Source organism: Mesoplodon bidens, assembly GCF_964165515.1.
Source record: "Mesoplodon bidens genome assembly, chromosome: 1".
Classification (NCBI taxonomy): domain Eukaryota; kingdom Metazoa; phylum Chordata; class Mammalia; order Artiodactyla; family Ziphiidae; genus Mesoplodon; species Mesoplodon bidens.
Window position 1 is genome coordinate 135,571,224 of NC_138176.1, and position 22,708 is coordinate 135,593,931.

The 22,708-nt window shown below is 39.8% G+C and overlaps 3 protein-coding genes across 4 annotated transcripts in view; 2 read left to right on the forward strand and 1 right to left on the reverse strand.

The window, feature by feature from the left end:
- Positions 1-317: 317 nt before the first annotated feature.
- LOC308613454 (DNA-directed RNA polymerase II subunit RPB2-like) overlaps positions 318-22,708 on the reverse strand; it is a 43,612-nt gene continuing 21,221 nt past the window's right edge. For both annotated transcript variants that reach the window (XM_081226994.1, XM_081226993.1), the window contains exons 3-6: positions 14,188-14,291; positions 13,864-14,051; positions 13,008-13,159; positions 318-938 (exon numbers count right to left, since the gene is read on the reverse strand). In XM_081226994.1, coding sequence (XP_081083120.1) covers positions 728-938; positions 13,008-13,159; positions 13,864-14,016 — 516 coding nt within the window. In that variant the 5' untranslated portion in view covers positions 14,017-14,051; positions 14,188-14,291 and the 3' untranslated portion in view covers positions 318-727. The remainder of the gene's footprint in view (positions 939-13,007; positions 13,160-13,863; positions 14,052-14,187; positions 14,292-22,708) is intronic.
- LOC308613427 (ectonucleoside triphosphate diphosphohydrolase 7-like) lies at positions 1,926-4,929 on the forward strand. The gene is given in 4 exon segments (XM_081226940.1): positions 1,926-2,233; positions 2,237-2,444; positions 2,447-3,807; positions 3,811-4,929. Coding segments are annotated over 4 exon segments (1,797 nt in total). The 5' UTR covers positions 1,926-2,086; the 3' UTR covers positions 3,892-4,929.
- On the forward strand, positions 18,515-19,751 carry LOC308613430 (polyadenylate-binding protein 4-like; the record flags this gene model as incomplete). The annotated part of the gene is made up of 1 exon (XM_081226947.1): positions 18,515-19,751. The coding sequence occupies one exon, from the start codon at positions 18,515-18,517 to the stop codon at positions 19,703-19,705; it is 1,191 nt and encodes a 396-aa protein (XP_081083073.1). The 3' UTR covers positions 19,706-19,751.

Below are 22,708 nucleotides of genomic sequence, written 5' to 3' on the forward strand. Positions count from 1 at the left end.
CTGCATTGGCAGGCAGATTCTTAACCACTATGCCACCAGGGAAGTCCTTACATCCTCATTTCTATCTGACTTTTTTGCTTTTATATTTTTCTAAAAATGTTTCTATAAAGTACTAATCCTTCTTCCACTGTGTGCTTTAGTTTCAGCACCAGTATCATAGAATGGTCCATGTTGTAAAAGAAGTCAAAAGCAGTTTTTAATTATCAGAACCCTTCTGCCAGAGTGTCTAATGTCAATTTGTTTTCTGGCACTACTTCTCCCATGTCTTTTTCCTCATTGTCTGGCACTGGTTCAGAAGCACTCCTGTCCAAGTCATCTCTTGTTAAATCCTCTGGTATGATGTCTATCAGCTCTTTTTTTTTTTTTTTAAAGATTTATTTATTATTTATTTATTTTATTTATGTTTGGCTGCACTGGGTCTTAGTTGTGGCATGCAGGCTCTTTATTGCGGCGCATGAGCTCTTTGTTGTGGTGTGTGGGCTTCTCTCTAGTTGTGGCATGTGGGTTTTCTCTTCTCTAGCTGTGGTGCACAGGCTCCAGGGTGCGTGGGCTCTGTAGTTGTGGCGCGGGGGTTCCAGAGTGCATGGGCTCTGTAGTTTGCAGCACACGGGCTCTAGCTGAGGCATGTGACCTCATTAGTTGTGGCACGCAGGCTTAGTTGCCCCGCGGCATGTGGGATCTTAGTTCCCTGACCAGGGATTGAACCCTGCATTGTAAGGTGGATTCTTTACCACTGGACCACCAGGGAAGTCCTGTCTATTAGCTCTTGAATTTCTCTAAGATCCCTATCTTGAAACCCTTCACCGCCAACCTTTTTTGCCATATCTACAATCTCTTTCATGATTTCCTTGATTGGTTCTGGAAGTCGCGTGCATCTGGACACAGTTTTCTCCAGCAGGAATTTATTGTTTGGGGCTTGATGGTCTTCACAGCTTTTCCTATAATAACAGCATCTTCAGTGGTATTTCTCTACCATAGCACTGACAATTTTTTCCATGGAGTACCATGTGTAATGAGCCATCAAGGTCCTTAAGATCCCCTGATCTAGAGAATGAATTAGATGTTGTGTTTGGAGGCAAGAAGACCACTTCAGCGCCTTCAGTGTTGAACTCATGGGGTTCTGGGTGGCCAGGGGTATTGTCCAAATCAAATAAACTTTAAAAGGCAGTCCTTTACTGGCAATGTAATTCCTGACTTCAAGGACAAAGCATGGATGGAACCAATCTAGAAAAAGGGTTCTCAATGTTCAGGCTTCCTTGCTGTAGTACAACCAAAAGACTGGCATCTGCTGTTTATCTTTCCCCTCAAGGCTCGGGGGTTAGCAGCTTTATAGATAAGGGCAGTCCTGATCCTAAACCCCTGCTGCATTTGTGCAAAACAGGAGAGTTAGCCTATCCCTTCCTGTCTTAAATCCTAGTATTCGCTTCCCTTCCTTACTAGTAAATGTCCTTAGTGGCATTTTTTTTTTCCAAAATAGGGCACTCTTGTCTACATTAAAAACCTGTTCAGCCTGCTATTGTTCCTCCTCAATGATTTTCTTAATCGTGCCTGGGAACTGGTCTGCTGCCTCTTGGTCATCCTCCTGTTATCTTGACATTTTTTTTAAAGCCAAAACTCTTTCTAAAATTATCAAACCAACCTTTGCTGGCATTAAATTCTCCAGCTTTAGATCCTTCACCTTCCTTTTGCTTGAAGTCATCATATAATGACTGCTTTTTCTCAAATCCTATTAGTAGGTATGCCTTTCTTATAGCAATCCTACACCTACAAAAAAGCTACATATTCAATATAAAATAAAAAGTTATTTCACAAAAAGTACCTTTTCATGCATGTAAAATCACATCTGGACACTTTTATTTTAAAAAAGATCAGGTTTATTTAAGAAAGGAAAAGATTTGGCTTATTACTCAGTTTAAAAACGATAGTAGCCGCGGGGAGCACCTCCGGACCTAGCAGAGCGGAGCTGAGGGAGCCGGCGGGCCACTCGACCCGTTGCAGACTTCGGAGATGACTGGGATGAGGAGACCACCTTCTCAAGGCAAAAGAAAAAGGAGGTGACAGGCCTTGAGACCACTGAAGGGAATCCATGGCTAGGATCAGTTTTTCCTACCTCTGCCCAGCCTCCTGGTACTTCACTGTGCCCACAGTGAGCCCATTTCCCCGGCAGCGGGTGGCATTCCTAGGACTCTTCTTCATATCCTGTCCCCTTTTACTTATGTTAATCATGGACTTTTGACACTGGGGTGCTTCATTACCACAAGACAGGCAATACGAAAGGTATTTGGCTCGAGTAGGAGATCTTGAAGCTACTGACACTGAAGACCCAAATCTAAATTATGGACTTGTGGACTGTGGCAGCAGTGGCTCTCGGATTTTTGTTTATTTCTGGCCAAGACATAATGGGAATCCTCATGACTTGTTGGACATCAAAGAGATGAGAGACCGTAACCAGTGGTTAAAAAAATCAAACCAGGAATCTCTGCAATGGCAGACACTCCAGAACATGCCAGCGATTACCTTCGTCCTCTGCTGAGCTTTGCTGCTGCTCGTGTGCCTGTGAGGAAGCACAAGGAGACCCCCCTTTACATCCTCTGCACAGCAGGCATGAGGCTTCTCTCGGAGAGGAGGCAGTTGGCTATCTTGGCTGATCTAGTGAAAGATTTACCTCTAGAGTTTGACTTCCTCTTTTCTCAGTCTCAGGCAGAAGTGATCTCTGGGAAGCAGGAAGGGGTTTATGCATGGATTGGAATCAACTTTGTTTTGGGAAGATTCGACCATGAGGATGAATCAGATGCCGAGGCTCCCCAGGAATTAGCAACAGGACGCAGAAGGACAGTAGGGATACTGGATATGGGAGGAGCCTCTCTCCAAATTGCTTATGAAACTCCTACCTCAACTTCTGTCCTTTCTCCACAACAGGAAGAAGCTGCGAAGATCTTGCTGGCCGAGTTCAACCTGGGCTGTGATGTGCAACACACTGAACATGTGTATAGGGTTTACGTCACAACCTTTCTGGGATTCGGGGGCAACTTTGCCCAGCAGCGCTATGAAGACCTTGTGATGAATGAAACTCTTAACACAAACAGGTTGCTGGGCCAGAAGACAGGTCTGAGTCCCGACAATCCATTTCTAGATCCCTGCCTGCCTGTGGGACTCACAGATGTGGTGGAAAGGAACAGCCAGGTCCTTCATGTCCGAGGAAGAGGGGACTGGGTGGCTTGTGGGGCCATGCTGAGCCCCCTGTTGGCTCGCTCCAGCACCAGCCAGGCCTCGCTGAATGGCATCTACCAGTCACCCATTAACTTCAACAACAGCGAGTTCTACGGTTTCTCTGAGTTCTTTTACTGTACAGAGGATGTGTTACGCATCGGTGGCCGCTACCACGGGCCAACATTTGCCAAGGCTGCTCAGGATTACTGTGGCATGGCTTGGTCAGTACTCACTCAGAGATTCAAGAATGGCCTCTTTTCATCACATGCAGATGAGCATCGACTCAAATATCAGTGTTTTAAGTCAGCTTGGATGTACCAAGTTCTTCATGACGGATTCCACTTTCCCTATGACTACCCAAATCTGCAGACAGCCCAGCTGGTCTATGACCGAGAGGTTCAGTGGACACTGGGAGCCATTTTGTATAAAACACGCTTCTTACCACTCAGGGATCTACGGCAGGAAGGTGCCCGACAGGCCCATGGTAGCTGGTTCCGTCTCTCCTTTGTGTACAACCACTATCTTTTCTTCACCTGTATCCTGGTGGTGCTACTGGCCATCATCCTGTACCTTCTGCAGCTACGCCGAATTCACCACTGACAAAGTCGAGCCTCAACCCCATTGGACTTACTGTGGATCAAGGAGGTGGTGCCCATGATTGGGGTACAGGTTGGGCCATGAGGCTGGACAGGTTCTAGGGGAACTCAAGTATTCAGAATTGCTGCCCATTGAATTCCACCACTTTCTGGTACTGGCCTCAGATGCTGCTTTGCCTGACTTTGTGGATATTTGGCCTTGAAATTTCTACTTTAATACCTACTTTAATTCATTCTCAATATCCAGGTCCTCTTCTCTGAGAGAAGCTGTGATTTAGTCTATGAAGAACTAAATGAGAGATTGGTGCTAACAAAGGGAACCAACTTTAGTCCAATTGAAGCATGCTTCTACTCCTTTATCTGAGTGATTTGGTGTGCTCCTGGGATCTAGACTTTTCTCCCCTTGCTTAAAGCTTGAAGTTTGGCATTGGACACACTGGAAGTCTGGTTGAAACCAAACTTGGAGCATCTGATTCAAAGCCGAAGACATTCTAGCAAATGCAGCAGCCCCTTCTTTCTCTGTAACAGAGATATCACTTATGTGGAGATCCACAGCCTTTAATAGGGATCCAAGATCTTTGCAGTTCAGCAGAACAAATAAGAATTTCCAGGCAACCAAAATAACACAGCTTCTTTGCTTACTCGACAAAGAAGCCATTGTGAGTGTGGTCCAAGATCCCTGACATACTGTTGCTGATGTTAGTTTGTGATTTTAAAAGGTTAGAACCCTTTCTAAATGAATGGTCCACTGACGATTTTAACAATATTTTATCTGATGCCTGGTAAGACCAGGATAGAAAATTTTTCCATGTCTATGTGCCTCACAGGCTGTTTGGGCATTAATTTTTCTTTTTGAACCTTAAGTGTGCTTGTAGGGTTGGAGAAACTGTAATGGGAATTGGAGACCTAGATTTGTCTGGTTTCAGGTCACTGTCCTCTAGGCCTATTTTTATGAGTCCTTATGTGGGAAGATCCCCAAAAAAAAGAGTTCCTTTATTTCACTGCTAAGATCAATATGTATTTTGGGAAGGGATGCATTTGGATTGTTTTTAAAGAAGGAAAGAACAGTATCATGAGAGTGGACAAAGGCAATAAAATCCAAGCTCTTATTAATGTTTTTCTGAGAAACAGAAGTTCTCTCAGTTTGACTCTTGGAATATTTGAAAAGAAGCAAATCCCAAACTTTGGAATAAACATAAATCTGTTAACCTGGAAAAAAATAGTAAATCATAAAAGGTTGATCAGAAACATCAAGTTCTCCCAAAGAGTCAGAAGTCAAGAAACAGAAAATGCCCCACATTCTTAGCCCACTTCCTGTCCTTAGAAAACAATCTAAGATGAAACACTGTTTGTGAGCAAAAACAGCATGAGTGACATTCTCAAATGCTTGCCTTCAATCCTTAGAGAATTCCTAATAGAATATAGAATATTATATTACAATATAGCTAATAGAATATAGCTCTATTGTCTTAACAGGAAGACATAAACTGAGCTGTGTCTCCTCAAAAGCCAAATAGTATCTTGTGTTCCAAAGGAAACAGGTGTTCTTTAGTAGGTCTAGAGAGAACTACTGACAGGAAACCCTACCAGAAACAGGCAAAATGAGGACCTCTGGTTATCAGAAAATATGAAGTAAAAGAAAACTACTAGACTCCTGAAAAATACAATTTTCCCACTCATAAAATTCCAACAACACTCCCCAACAGAAGATTAAAGAGCCTAGTCCAAGGACACAGGATCCACTTATAGGTTCAACAAACACACACTCAGTGTCAGACACTGCATGTCAGGCACCATTCTCAGAGCTGCAAATACAAAGTCATATTAAGACATGTTCCCTGCCTCTGAAAACTGAATAGTGTAGTGAGTGAGGCAGGCATATAAATCAACAGTTACTATCCGGTATACACATTCTGTCAGAAATTATGTAAGGAAAATATGCCATATATAGTCACAAGGACAGATCTAAATCAAGGGCTCAGCGAACAGCCTGCAGGCCAAATCTGCCTTCATCTGCCATCTGCTTTTGTAAATAAAGTTTTATTGGTTTACGTATTGTCTATGGCTGCTTTTCACTACACAGCAGAGTTCAACACACAACAGGTAAGGTAAACAAAGACTAAAATATTTAATATCTGACCCTTCACAGAAAATGTTTGCCAACCTCTGGTCTAAATCAAATTGAGGGGTCAGGTAAGGTATCCTGAAGGAGATGAGAGTTAATGTAAGTTTTGAAGAATAAGTGAGATTTACCTGAAAAAAGTAATAAGCACCCTTTTCCCTATTACCCATTTTTGAGGAGGCATGGGTGACAGGGCATTCCAGGTTGAGGGAATGGGCCCATGGAAAGATAAAGAGGCCTAAAACAGCATAAAGAACTCAATTTTACCCTAGAGAACACAGAAAAGCTGAAGGCAGCTCTCAGCAAAAACACATGGCATTAACAATGAGTTCTCAATCATAAAAAACACAGCCAGTGTTGGTTCTTAGGCTTTCTCTTAGCCCTGCCTGCCCTCAGGTGAAACATGCTGTTCCTGACTTCAAGGTAGGAATACACCCGAGTCAAAACCCAGGGTCTGCCTGCTTTGGAGCAGCCAAACCTCGATTCTCTGCTTTGCTACGCAGACAGGAGGCCAGCTCTGGGTGAAGTGTGTTACAATTTCTCTCCAAACCTACTTTCACCTAGACAGACCCCAAGGTGTATATCTGAGAGAACCAAAAGCCTGAGCCCTATCCCTCAATACAGTACACTAAAAGCAAAAGCCCTATTTTCAGGGAGTATGAGAACTCATACTCTATTTTATTTTATTTTTTTTTTAATTTTTTTTTTTTTGTGGTACGCGGGCCTCTCACTGTTATGGCCTCTCCCGTTGCGGAGCACAGGCTCCAGACGCGCAGGCTCAGCGGCCATGGCTCACAGGCCCAGCCGCTCCACGGCATGTGGGATCTTCCCAGACCGGGGCACGAACCCTTGTCCGCTTCATCGGCAGGGGGACACTCAACCACTGAGCCACCAGGGAAGCCCTCATACTCTATTTTAATGATTAAAAAAAATTCATCCTAATCCCAGAGTACTTCAAACAGCCTCTAAACATAAGAAGATCTAATAGAGGTGTATCACATTTCATGAATGAATCTCTGGAATCAGACAAAGGAGAAATCAGAGATGCTCATTCCCTTTTTAAAAGCACTGTTGTCAACTTTACAAAAAGATTCTCAATGCATATAGATGCATATATCTAAGGCATTAAAGCAAGGAATACCTTATAATTAAATTTAGCTCAAAACATCAATGATAATTTTGACAATATACTTTACAATTCAAAGGAAACCGGTTCAAGAAAGATACCAATGCAAAGATAACTTTCACTAGTCTTAAACCTCATTTGGAAATCTCACAGATCACATGGTCTTAGTTAATTAAAGACTCTTATTTCAAACATAGTGATGTCCACCTGATGCCACAATTTCCATAGAGTGTTCATAAGTTGTTCAGGATCTTTATGTATTCCAACCCAGCAGCCGTTAACAAAAATCTTGGTTGCACTAAAATGCAACACCAAAAGCATTTTGTACTTAGTAACCCTATAATAAGCTATAACTAAAGATTAACAATAGTTTTTTGCATCTATACACACTCAGCAACAGCTGCAGGAGAAATTTCTTCTAAACGTCCATACTCCATTCTTCTAAAAATACCAAAATTGGAGAAGGTTGAGATCCAACTGAAATATAAGCCATCAGAGCTAAATTCTTCACAAGTCCTAGAGCATGGCCCTTGGAATAAATAAAGTATGTATTACTCATACTGATTTAACATGCCTATCCAAATTCTTTTCCAAAAATATTTTTCCTTCAATTTGATCTCAGGATGTACTCTTACTTCCTAAGAACAAAATTATAAATAATATCTTAGGTCTAAACTACACTACATAATTAAATAAAAATTTGCTTCTAAAAATAATTATACCCTACATAATTACTGTCAGACTTTTTATCCTGAACATAAATTCTAATGCATTACCTCTGGAGTCTCAGCAGGACACACCATTCCCCACAATGTATTATGCAACTGTCTTGGTTTTGCTAGCTTGCCATCTCTACCAATGGAAGGATTTAAACAACACAGGTGAGAAAGAGTAGATGCAAAAGTCAGGCAGTTTAATACCTAGAAAACAATAGCAAATCTTTAAAGTTTGGGCATTTCTGTTACTCCCACTATCATGTTTTTGGCAAATACTAGAATGAAGCAAAGTCATATTTTTACATATAATCCACTCAGTGTTCAACTGTCCCCATCCCTCCTTTTTCCATCCTGCCCTGGATAATCTTATTCACCCCTGTAACTTAACTGACCCTTATAGCAGGGATGGCAAATACATGACATATAGTTCTAACATACCACGTAAATGTTGTGTTTATGGTCTATCTCCAACCATTAGGATGTTACTTCCACAAGGGTGGGGAATTTTATTTGTTTGTTTCATTCTCTGTTGGATTTACAGAATCCATTTGGGTCATGTAACTGTATCAATAAATACTCTAATAACTAAAATATACTCCACTTTCTAACTCTGTGACTAGTGTTTGGTCTACATTTTACCTTGCTTCTCTGTAGTCTTAAAGACTCTGGACAATTCAGGACAACTTTAAGAATATCAATTACTCCTGAGACAAGGATCATCAATGGAAAAAATTGATAAGGAAATGCATATTTATCTAGACTCAACAAACCTTTCCACAAAAATAGTAACTTCACAGTGGAAGAATCTAACAGATGCCACTGTGAAGTTAATATTACCAATAATGGGACAAAATGACACCCTGTGACTCCTGATGTGATGCCCTGGGAAGCACACAATATGATCTCTGTATTTGTCCTGCCAAAAAATGCATAAATTGAATCTAATCATGAGGAAATATTGGAAAAGCCCAAATTGAGGATATTCTACAAAATAAATGGCCTATCCTTTTCAAAAATTTCAGTGTTCTGAAACACTGAAGATAAATACAAGGGAAGATAGGGACTTACCTGGTGTCGCAGTGGTTAAGAATCTGCCTGCCAATGCAGGGGACACAGGTTTGAGCCCTGGTCTGGGAAGATTCCACATGCTGTGGGGCAACTAAGCCCATGCACCACAACTACTGAGCCTGCACTCTACAGCCCGCGAGCCACAACTACTGAGGCTGCATGCCACAACTACTGAAGCTCACGCCCCTAGAGCCCGTGCTCTGCAACAAGAGAAGCCATCGTAACAAGAAGCCTATGCACCGTAACGAAGAGTAGCCCCCGCTCGCTGCAACTAGAGAAAGCCCGCGTGCAGCAACAAAGACCCAAAGCAGCCAAAAATAAATAAATAAAGACAAGGGAAGATAAAAAGAGACTAAAGAGACATAAAAACAACATGCAATACATGATCCTGGACTAGATTTCTGAACCAGAAAAAAAAATGCCATTAAGGACATGATCAGCACAACTGGCAAAAACCTGAATAAGATCACGAAGCTAACAGTGTTGTACCAAAGTTAAATGTCCTGATTTGGATAATTATACTACAATTGTGTAAGTGAATGTCCTGGTTCTTAGGAAATATACACTCAAGTATTTAGGAGTAAGGGGGCATGAATGCCTGAAACTTACTCTCAAGCAGTCCAGAAAAAAAATAAAATGTATATATAGATAATAGAATCCTAAAGTAAATGAGGCAAAGGTAACAACTGGTGATTCTGGGTGCAGAGTATAGGAGAGTTATTTGCAACTTTTCTATAAATTAGAAATGATTTCAAAGTAAAAGTTTTTTTTTTTAAAAAAAGGTATCAACTACTCTTTTTCCCTTTATACTAAATAGCACCAGACTAGTATGCTTTTATGGTTTTCCTTACTACTGTTTCTTGTTGATGTCAATGAACTCTGGCTGCCTCTAGGTTTCATGTCTATTTTACAGAGAATTGTCAGGAGAGAAGGCAAGGCAGAGCTGAAGGCTTGTACTACACAGTAAATAGCATGGGGTTTGCAACAGCTAAACTGATCTTCAGAGCAGCTTTGTACTGTGTTTTAGGATTAGCAACAGTCAATAACTTTAAATCTCATGAAAAATACTATGAATACATTTTGCTTGTGCAATACCATTTCCATCATCTCTGGACCTTCAAAATCATAAATAATATACTCTGAAATATCTCTGTCAGACACAAAATCTAACGCTCTAAAAAAATTAATGATGAAAATGTCTGGGTTAATGTATGGTAGGGTTGCCACAATGTGCTGAGCAATAGCACTCTTTTTGCACCCTAGGGAAAAAAAATCATTAGAATATGAGGACACAGAGATCGTAGCCATATATAAACATCGTAAGAACCATTTTATATACATGTTCATTATATGTATTTCAAAAGAAGCATGCCTCTCATATTTTAAGGAACATCCTATGGCTGCTTTTCAAACCAATGGAACAGGTTTACTCATTTGATGGACAGACTGGTCATTTGGACCTGAGAGAACTTGCATTATCTACTCTCTCTGTCTGCCAAGATCCTCTATGATTCCCCAAGGCTGTATTTGGAAATGACCTTTGGCTGCAAAACAAAGACCCCCAAGTCCTTTCCTCCAACCAAAAAAATTAAAAACTTTGGAAGAAAGAAATAAATGAGGGCAAAATAAGAGAGAATATGGATAGACAAATGTGGGAAAAGCTAAGCACAAAATGAAAAATAAATATTAACTCTTAGTTGGTCTGTGAGGTATCTCCACATATGAACAATGTTTCAGAATTAACAAACAGCCTCTCTCATATAAGCTTCTCTTTTCCAATTTTTCCCCCTTTAATTGCAACACAGACAGAAATGAAATAAAAGTTACTAGCTTACACTGCATTACACAACACCTGGTTTCTCAGTTTTAATCAAATTTCTTTCCTTCAATATCAAATTCTATCCATCTAATAAAAGTTTCTCTTGTCTTCCTCCTCCTACTTCAGGCCTCCTTCCTTAGAAACCTTATCCCATCTCACGGATGTTCAGTAACAACTTTACATAAAGGACAGGCAAATCTTCATCTTGATCTTTTTCCTGTACCGTCAGCCCTCATGTCTCCAATTGCCATTTCATTCTTTCAACTTAGATACCAATTATTCCATTCAGTCTATTATTTGTTTCGTCAAAAAAATTTTCTGAATAAGCAAAACATTAAAGCAGAATGCCTAAATCATGCACCACCCAAAATCTTTTGTCTAAAAATGAACTTACTAGGTTCTCTCTAAAAACCAATTCTTGGAAGTTCTCTATTTTATCTAGGACCTCAGAGTAAGAACCATAAGAACCATACAATCTTAACTGACTCATTCTCATATTATATCAAACTTATCACTATATCTGGATGATTTTCCTTTCTCTGCCACTAATTAATTCATTTTGCCCATAGCTGCCATGATAATCTCTCTAACATACTGTGTTCTTACTTTTGCCCTCCATAATCCAGGCCAATGCTTATCAACAAACAATGCACATCACAGTCACCTGGGGATCTTTTCCAAACCCTTGTGCTTGGGCCCCGTTCTACCCCCATTCACAAGTAAAAACCATTTTAATTCTTTAAAACACCTATTCTACACGGGATTTTAACTTCAGGCACTCAAACGTCTCTAACGTTCAAGACTCCTTCTTTATAAAACGTAGAAAAGTGATATTAGACTCTGCAGAACTGTTTGTAAGAGCACAAGACTGGAAACCTAAATGTCCATCAAAAGAGAAATGGTTCAAAAAATTATGCTACATCTACACATGGAATATCACAGCTCAAAAACAATGATCAATTGCTGATCTAAATATATTTTTAAAGGTTACCAGCAACCTTCAAACAGTGCATATGTTATGCTCCCATTTATAATTTTGTGTTAAGACTATTTCTGGATGGATTCATGAGAAATTATCAAAAACAGCTACCACGGGACTTCCTTGGTGGCGCAGTGGTTAAGAATCGGCCTGCCAATGCAGGGGACACGGGTTCGAGCCCTGGTCTGGGAAGATCCCACATGCTGCGAAGCAACTAAGCCCATGCGCCACAGCTACTGAGCCTGTGCTCTAAAGCCTGCGAGCCACAACTACTGAAGCCTACACACCTAGAAGCCTGTGCTCTGCAACGAGAAGCCACAGCAACAAGAAGCCCACGCACTGCAACCAAGAGTAGCCCCCGCTCACCGCAACTAGAGAAACCCCGCGCGCAGCAATGAAGACCCAACGCAGCCATAAATAAACAAACAAACAGCTACCGCTGGGGAAGAAATCTGGGAATCAAAGGAAGACTACTTTTTATAGTGTACCCTTTTTTGTAATTTTTTGAACTATTTTAATGTGCACATATGCCTTATTCAAAAAAATTTAATAAAAAATGTACATGAAATTAAATAAGAGTTGATTACAACAAATTCCCAATATAGTTGTAAAGATTAAATCAAGCAAACTGAGTAACATAATTGGCACATAGCAAACAGTCAAGAAATGCTAGCTGTTATTATATTACATTATTATAAGCAACATGCCTAGGGTAGGCAGCTACTAAGATAGTGCCCGATGATAGAACTTGGCAAAAATGATAGGATGTTGCTTCCAAGATTAAGGTATAAAAAGATGGTGATTTCCAGGAATTCCCTGGCAATCCAGTGGTTAGGACTCAGCGCTTTCACTGCCAGGACCTGGGTTCAATCCTTGGTTGGGGAACTAAGATCCTGCAAGCCTCGAGGCGCAGCCAAAAAAAGAAAAAAACAAACAAACAAACAAAAAAGGTGACTTCCATCCTGCCCTTATGCTCTACAAATTTTCCTAGTTACTCTCTCTGCCAAAGTGAGCTGCCATGTTATCAGTTGCTGTATGGAGGGGAGCCAAGCGGCAAGGAACTGATTCCTGCCAACAACCATGCAAACGAGCCTTAAGATGATGACTGCAGCCCAGACAAATAACTTGACTGAAGCCTTGTGAGAGATGCTTAGCTAAAGGACCCAACTAAGCCACATCCAGAAACTGTAAGATGATAAATGTTGCTACTGGAGTGATTTATTACACAGTAGTAAGTAAATAATAAAATGCCTAGCATATAACACTGATAATATGCTCCAGAAAAACTTTTTGACTAAACATGCAGTCTGGTAACTTACAAAACTAGACCAACAGGAATAAACCCAAACAATATCATGTAATAGTCCATACCTGTCCTCCTCTTGCCAGCATGCTAACCCAGATAGTGGGTCAAAAGAATTCTCCAGACATGATCTAAACTCTCCTGTGTAGGCATATTTAGAATCCTTTTTGGCAAACACAAAGGTTGTTTTTGTTGCCATTTTCTCTTGACCAATCAGAATCTATATGGACAATAAAAGTTACAGCCATAAAACCCACAAGGTCCTTGAAGTAGAAAGAAGAGTGAAATCTGCATCTTAATTTAATCTCGTCATACAGGCTCACTGAAACATCAATTCTTGAACTTTACAAACTCCATTTTGCAAAAATGCTCCATAGAAACATACAAGTTTAAACAACTGACCAAATTTCTAGTGCGTATTATATACAGCTAAATAAAACTTTGGTTTATATAAATTCACCCCCATAAATAATTCAACTACCACTTTCAGATTATTCTGTAGAAAAGCTTACTTTTTAATTTCAACTTTCATAATTTAAGTCTTAATGATAATTGTGTAATTTTTAAAAAATAATGCTACTAGGGCTTTCCTGGTGGTGCAGTGGTTAAGAATCCACCTGCCAATGCAGGGGACATGGGATCGAGCCCTGACCCGGGAAGATCCCACATGCCGCGGAGCAACTAAGCCCGTGTGCCACAACTACTGACCCTGCACTCTAGAGCCCACGAGCCACAACTACTGAGCCCACATGCCACATCTACTGAAGCCCGCACACTTCAGAGCCCGTGCTCCGCAACAAGAGAAGCCACTGCTCACCAAAACTAGAGAAAGCCTGTGCACAGCAACGAAGACCCAACACAGCCAAAAATAATAAAAAAGTAAAAATAAAATAAATTTATAAAAATAAAATAATGCTACTATACCTCTTCTGATCCATTAATAATGAAGTAGCCATCAGGATCCAAGAGGCATCCATTTAACTCACAAAGATCATGATCTGCTAAGCCATTTAGTAGACAGTAAATTGAATGCAACATAACTGGAACTTTACCAATAAAAGTTTTCTGATGCTGCATCTGAAGTTGCTCTTCACCTTCTTTAATGACTGTTTCTGTTATACAGTGGAGCAGAAAATAAAAGCAGATCACACGTTAATAGTAAGGTAATTGTTAAAACTCTCAACTGGTTAAAATTGCATCTTTCTAAACTGTATTTCAATATCAGCTGCTGGAATAACTCTTTCTTACGTGAGATTTCTTAATCTGGCTTCACGTGGCAACACTGGTGAAGCAACACCAACTCTTATGGGCTTGGAGAGGTAAAGTTGTTCAAACTTTAGCAAATATCTTGGCTAAAATGAAACCAAAAAACATGAAGAGGGTAAATAATTTTTTTCCATAAAAGTTTTGATGATTCCATTTAAACCACCATTAACATTTTGAGTAGAAGAAACTCTATAAACTGATTAAATCAATCCACTTTAATATGGGTACTCTCCAAAGTCAACAGCCATATTCCATAGACATTAAGTTTTATACTTCATCACTTTCTTAAGGCGTAAGACAAAAAGTAACATTTATCAAGAGTTAATATATCGCAAGTAAAGACTATACACATATCACACACTCTGAATTTATATGAAACAATTAAAATGGATTTGCACTAATGATCTACACAGCCGTTTCATGTGCCCTCTCCTTCATTCAGGTCAGAAGTACAGTTACCAGAAAAAAAAGAAAAGATAAATTTGGATAATTAGAACTATACTCTAATCTCATCAATAGAACATAGAAAAACTAAATGTAACTCTTCAATTAAACATACAGAAAATCCTAATTACTACTCTACATAAAGGACTGAATACTTCTAGCCCTGGCTGACTATAGCTCAGCCCTTAGCAGAAAAAAAAAAGTTTTCAGTAACATATCTATTTGTTGTCCAATAAAACAAGACCCGTGAAAACTTTCCAATTATAAATGGATAGTGTATTTCTCTCTAGATCAATTCTCAGAGGAGGAGAAGATGGGAGTAAGCAGACCATTAAAGGTAAATTGTTGACACCCAAGCTTCCCAAACTGGAGTAGGAAAAAAGCATAGAGAACTGATGGTGATAATGAGTCAAAGGGAAGCCAGCCATCCAACTACTCATTTCTCCTATCACCCTAGTCTAGGACATTATTATCTGAAACCCAAGCTATACCAAGATTTTAATCTGACTCCAGCCTCTCTCCACGCCAAGTAAACATGATCTCCAAAGTAACCTTTCTAAAATAATGCTTCATGCACATTCTTTGACAATCTTTCCACAATTCCCCTTGACATCTAATGACATCCAAAGGCTGTGACAATCTGGTTTCATCTTATCTTCCACTAATACCTATCAAAAACAAATCAAACCAAAAATCATATACTGACTGTTATAGTCCCTAAAATCTATCCCCAAGCCAAATACTGATATACCAAGTATTTTTTTTGCTGAAATGATTAAGTATCTTTTCTCTACTAAGACAAGTCCTACCCTGCCCTTCAGAGTTAAAGTCCCTCCCATCTCTTCCTCTAGGCTCTGATGTACCAGCTTGAGAGATCTCTTCCTCCATAAGTACTTATGACACTGGCACTTTGAAAATGCTACATTATAATATTGTTGTCTCTCTTGTTTTGCAAAGACCATGAAGAGAAAATGCTCTAAGTATAAAAAAGGCATTTTATGCCCATTTTCCAACACAGTGCCAGAAGTGCCAATTATTTTTGTTCTTAACAGCAGAAGTCTGTGCAGCACCTCCAGCCAGAATGAGAATAATACATCAGCCCTTACAAGATAAGCTACAGAAAAGAGGGACCGAACTGGCCGGAAGTAATATTCTCTCTTTCTGTCTAATTCTATTTCTGGGGCTCTCCCTACTTCCCCTTGTTTTTCAGTTTTCCCTGTCCCTCAAGGCCCATCATGCTGCCTCTCTACTCAAAAACTAGGGTCAGTCATTATCATTCATGTAAAACTAGATTCTAAAATTATGGCCTTGGGACTTCCCTGTTGGTGCAGTGGTTAAGAATCTACCTGCTAATGCAGGGGACATGGGTTTGATCCCTGGTCCGGGAAGATCCCACATGCTGTGGAGCAACTAAGCCCATGTGCCACAACTAAACTGAGCCTGTGCTCTAGAGCCCATGAGCCACAACTACTGAGCCCACGTGCCACAACTACAGAAGCCCACATGCCTAGAACCTGTGCTCTGCAACAATAGAAGCCACCTGAATGAGAAGCCCGTGCACCGTAACGAAGAGTAGCCCCTGCTGACTGCAACTAGAGAAAGCCCCCGCGCAGCAACAAATTAATAAATACATTAAAACAAATAAATAAATAAATAAATTTATATAAAAAATAAGTTAAATAAAATTATAGCCTTGCTATGATTTTAACGATGCTAAAAAATGCATATGTGAAAACAAAGACTACAATGAACTTAGAAAAATTAAAACAACTAATATGATTGATGGTTTTCCTTTATTATATCTTCTATTGTTATGATAATGTATTGCATGCAACAAATAATCAAGGGAAAAAGTCCTTCACATACTTTTTCTTTTATGATTCCTTACACTGTGAAAGAAAAAAGCAATGTAACTATTTCTGGCTTGCTTCTCGTAGTAGTCTATCATATCTCTGAGTTCTGTCTTACTGGCTATTAAATACTTACTATCTGAATAAGGATTAGGGTTTTGCATTACTTGCAAAAGTGCATCTCTCCATTAGTAAGAATAAATCAGGAGCTGATTGATGACGCTAGAAGAACACTACTAAAAACACCTACAGACCCTCTTCTTTTCTTTTTTTTTTTTTTCCGGTATGCAGACCTCTCACTGTTGTGACCTCTCCCGTTGCGGAGCACAGGCTCCGGACGCACAGGCTCAGCAGCCATGGCTCGCAGGCCCAGCCACTCCGCGGCATGTGGGATCCTCCCGGACCGGGTCACGAACCACTGTCCCCTGCATCGGCAGGCGGACTCTCAACCACTGCGCCACCAGGGAAGCCCCCCCCCCTTTTTTTTTTTTAACTGTTAGGCCAGGTGAGTTAAGGACTGAAATTTCAAATCAATACTCTTATTTATGTTACTTTATTAGAATAACCATTTTACTGGTTCTTCAACTTCTCTACTAGCATGCTGTTTCCACTTATAGGTCTATAGGTGGAGCATCTTCCACAATTCTTTGAACAGACATCTGAATAAACTCATCAAAAGCATCCAGCTGTTGTCTGACCAAGCCTTTCTTGTCAAAATGGGAACTGGAAAAACAGTTGAGTTCATAATCAGTTACAACTCAGTGATGTTTTCTAGCATATTTCTCCATTTCCATTATTATTAAACTCAATAAATACTAATCATTAAATACCAACCACTCTATACAAATCATTACAAAAAATACTACGTGGTATCCAAAAAAGGAATAAGTCTAAGAACGCTTTCTCTGTAGAACTTAGTTAAATTTGGGGGAAAGAGACATATTGGTAAAATAATTCAAACAGAACTTAAGAACTATAAGAAAGCCCTAATTTACAAATGTCCTTTATATATCAATTTCATCCAATATGTTTGAAACATTTCTTGAAAAAAGTGTCAGGAGATAAAACTAAAGAAAATGCACAAAGATAAAAATAAGTATGACAACATGAATGGACCTTTAGATAATTATGCAAGTCAGATGGAAGACAAATACCGTATGATTTCACTCATATGTGGAATCTAAAAAAAAACCCCAAAACCCAAACCAACCAACAAACAAAAGAACAGAAAAACAAACTCACAGATATAGGACAGATTAATGGTTACCAGAGGGGAAGGGAGTTGAGGGGTAGTTGAAATGGGTAAAGGGGGTCAACTGTACGATGATGGATGGTAACTAGACTACAGTGGTGATCACTCTGTTCTGTATACAGATGTTGAACTATAATGCTGTATTCCTGAAACTTATAATTTTAAAAAAGGATTAAAAAAAGATAAAATAAGAACTCTAGGTGGGGTCTGCAGGGAGGAGAGCGGCCAGGGTTGGTCAGGCCGCATGCGGCCGGCGGCGCCTGCACAACCCGGTACCAGGCGGTTCGGGGCTCTGGGGCTCTGCGCCCGCCGCCCGCATGTTGCTTCCCGGGCCGCTGCCTCAGACGCCACTTGTGGAATTCTTTCCCCTGGCGGCTGTAACTTTAAACCAGCCTGAGCGAGGCCTATTTTTAGTCAGAAACCAGCCACCGGAGAATGGCTGTGGAGAACGCTGAGATGGAGGGCCAGCCCACCACTTGAAGATTCCTCACCAAGTGGCCGGGAAGGACCGGCTTGACCTAGGAATCTTTCTTTGAGATTTCAAGGTTCTGTCGCCCCCTTCCAGGGTTGGCTGGACTGGTTGCTGAGGAGCTTTTGACTGAGGGTGCTGCCCGAGCCTGGGGAGGTGTACATGAATGAACCGCATCGCCTGGCCTCAGAGCGCTGACTCTGAGGCCACCACGCACGAGCCCGGGTCAGCCTCCTGCAGAAGTCACTCCAGGAGCTCCTTAGGGACCAGCTTGTGGTGGTGAGGAGCCAGGAGATGCATGTAGCAGCCAAGTACCGCCAGGCCTCCCTGTACGTGGGTGACCTCCACGCGGACGTCACTGAGGACCTGCTGTTCAAGAAGTTCAGCGCTGTGGGGCCCATGCTGTCCATCCACATCTACAGGGACCTGGTCACCTGCCACTCTCTGGTCTATGCCTACGTGAACTTTCTGCAGCTGGCAGATGCCCAGAAGGCCCTGGACACCATGAACTTTGACCCGATAAAGGGCAAATCCATCCGTCTCATGTGGTCTCAGCGTGACGCCTACTTGAGGAAATCTGGAATTGGGAAGGTGTTCATCAAGAATATGGAAAAATCCATTGATAATAAAACCCTTTATGAACACTTTTCATCTTTTGGGAAGATCCTGTCCTCCAAGGTGATGAGTGATGATCATGGCTCCAGGGGCTATGCGTTCATGCACTTTCAGAACCAGATTGCCGCCGACAGGGCCATCCAGGAGATGAATGGGGCACTGCTTAAGGACTGCAGGCTGTTTGTTGGCAGATTCAAAAGCCGCAAAGATCGGGAAGCCGAGCTCCAAAACAAAGCCAGTGAGTTCACCAATGTTTACATCAAAAACTTAGGAGATGACATGGATGATGAGAGACTGAGGGAAGTTTTCAGCAAATATGGAAAAACTCTGAGTGTTAAGGTGATGACAGATTCCAGTGGGAAATCCAAAGGCTTTGGCTTTTTGAGTTTTGATAGCCATGAGGCTTCCAAAAAGGCTGCTGAAGAAATGAATGGAAAGGACATAAATGGACAACTGCTTTTTGTAGGCCGGGCACAAAAGAAAGCAGAGCGACAGGCTGAGTTAAAGCAAATGTTTGAGCAGCTGAAACAGGAAAGATTTCGGCAGTGCCGGGGGGCAAAGCTCTATATTAAGAACCTGGATGAGACCACTGATGATGAAAAGCTACGGAGGGAATTTTCTTCATTTGGATCAATTAGCAGAGTTAAGGTAATGCAGGAAGAAGGGCGAAGCAAAGGGTTTGGCTTGATCTGCTTCTCCTCTCCTGAGGAGGCCACTAAAGCAACGACTGAGATGGCCGCATCTTGGGCTCCAAGCCGCTCAACATCGCCCTGGCCCAGAGGCTGTAGGAGAGGGAAACTTAATGCACCAGCCAGTGTTTGTAGCAGCTTGGGGGATGTTAGTGATCTCTGCCTGAATCGTCCTCAGTGAATTTCAAATCCCAGTTGATGGCTGCTTAGTTTAGTAAACATTATGATCGAAGGTTTTGTATACAAAGCTATTTATTTTTCTTTGGAGAGAAAATAAGTAAATCTTAGAACCTTGGTTCTTTTTATAGAGGCACACCATCTAATTATAATATGGTATATTTTTCTGATTTTGATGTAGTGCTCATATCAATAAGTATAATTAGATATATTTTTACTGCATTTTGAACCAACTGAAGCGTGGTAATTATTTGCATACTTTTTCTTATTTTAATAATATTGCTAGCTTTAATTTCTTCCATGAAAATATGCCCAAAGTAGTTCTTATACCCAAGGATTGCAAAGTAATTTATTTTTACAAACAGAAATTTTCTAATTTCTCATCTATTTTTTTTAAAGAAACCAAAGTTTAAAAATTGCTACTACAAACTCGATATCTAATTTCATTTTGAATTAATGTTTAAGATACTAGGAAATAGTTGAATTTCCCTTCAACTTATATCCTGAAATGGTGTTTTTCTGATGGCTAAAATTAATGATGGAGTTTTTTAATGTTGCCTACAAACCTGCTTTATAGGATATTTTACTGTTCTTTCCATTGGTTGACATAATCCAGGTGCTTGTTGGTTATTAAAATTGTGACTTGAATAGTAAAACCTTAACTTCCAAATTTCTTAAGTTATAAGCCTGTATCATTTCAGGTCAAAAAGTTGGCCTAGTCTGAATTCTCTTCATACGTATACAGCATAAAATTATGCCTTAAGTTTTGAACCAGGTACCAACATTATAAAAGTCATATATAGAAAACACACACATTCTGTTTAACAACTGTGTTTTCTAATCTCTGTTATATGTTGTAACATGTAGTGATATTGTCTCAGGGTTCAGAACAGTAAAAGTTTGTTTATGAACTCCACGTCTCCTTTTATTAGACCTTAAGAGCTATATAACCCACGAAGGCTCACTTTTAGCCTTGATTGATCAGAAGTTCACTAATTGATTTTCTGATAAATTGAAGTTATATCACTTAGGCTGCTTTCCAGCATGATTCTTATTTCAGTCCCATTCCCAGATCTCTTCTTCTCTCCTGCCTTTCCTCTATATTACTCAGCTCCTCTATACTTTTTAAAAAGAGTTTTATTATCATGACTTTTACTGTGTGCTGTTCGAAATCCACTTTGGAAATAGATGCAAGAGTTATTTATTTACATTTAAGTAATTACTTTTAAAATTCTGATTCTCTCATACCAAAGGTGTCTAGAAAATAGTTTTGTTGTTGTTTTATTTATTTTTTTTACTCTGCTTCATTGTTTCCTGTAACCATATATTCAAGTCTTCTGTTTCATATATTACCAGTACAAAAGAAATATTAAAATATTTCTGTGGCAATACTTTAGCTATGAAAGAATGAGAAAATCTGTTTCTGTTTTTTTTGTATGAACTATATGTATATTCATTGCATTGATTTTCTAAATTTAAAATCTCTTTAGACAATGAAAAAATTATGGACAATGAAAAAATTATGGCAACACATAATCCTATTATGCAGACAGATCTTCTGTTAAAATTTCTTGCATCTCCTCGCAAATTTTTCTCTATATTTATACACATGATTTAACAAAAATGGAATCATGCTATAAACCTTGTTTGAAACTGCTTTCTTAATTTGACAATACGCCATAGTCAACTTCCATGACCACAAATAATTATTTGCACTATAATCTTAATGACTTTTATCTTTCCTTTAATGTTCGTACCATAATATAACAATTTTCTCTTGATAAACGTATAGGTTGCTAGATTGTTTCCTCCCTTTTTTTTCCTCTATCATAAACAACTTGGAGATAAACACCCTTTGCAAACTCTTATAAGCTCATGTATATAATTATTTTATTCATAAAATGTATGATTCATTGGAATTAATGTTTAATATTTAAATTGCCCAAATGCTGTTCAGAGACTTGTGCCACTTAACATTTGTTATGAGTATGGAGGATTGTTCATTTCCATATACTCTAAGAACAAAGGATTTTGTTTAAGTTGTTGTCTGATTCAACATGACATGTAAAAACAAAATATTTCATTGTTATTTTACTCTTTTATTACCTCAAAAGTTAAACAGCATTTCTTGTAAAAAAAAAACAAAAAACAAAACTCTAATTTGAATGACCATGAGGATGATGGTATCAATGACTAAAATATGGAATGGGTAAGAATTTCAACTTTAGGTTAAAATTATTCTATTCTGAATATGTTAAAGGTAAGATGAGAATAAGTCACTGAAGTGAAAATATTCAGCAAATGACTGATGATAACAAATGGAGCAAGGGTGAGAGATCAGAATTAGTGTAGATAGAAATAACAGAATGATGCCTTAAAGAAGAACAAAGAATCTAAAAGAGTAAATGTACTGTTTATAAGGAATAGACATTTGTTCATGTCAGGGATGGGGAAGGAGATATACAATGAAGATACAAGTAGATATAAGTGCAAGAGGAATCTCTCCCCTCACCACCACACAGGAAGAGCTGCATAGCTGGACTTAGCTTCTAGCCTCCTCTCCTTAGTAACTAACTCCCCCATCCTCAGACTAATTTTCTGAAACAACATGTGTAGCCCAACTAATCATCAGCCTGCCATTTTGACATCACCAGATCACCACACAGGTTACTGGCCAGCCGGCTGGCTTTGGGTCAAAGTCCCACCCTGATTCAATCCACCATGGCCACCAATATTAGAAGTCAGATCCTATGGTAGAGAACACAGTACACAGTCATCCCTGTACAAGGTATGGCCTCAAGAATGGTGGGGGCAATTTCCTTCAGTAGAGACTGTGAGCTGACAGGAAAGAAAAATTTCTCACAATGATCTGGGTTAGCCATCGATATGTAAGAAGCACCTAGAAGGCACTGTCTGTAAGATAAATAGCAATGGTTTTTATGGACAATTTACAATGAAAAATCTTTACAAAACTATGAACCAGTTTCAGTCCCCCAGGAAGCTGAAC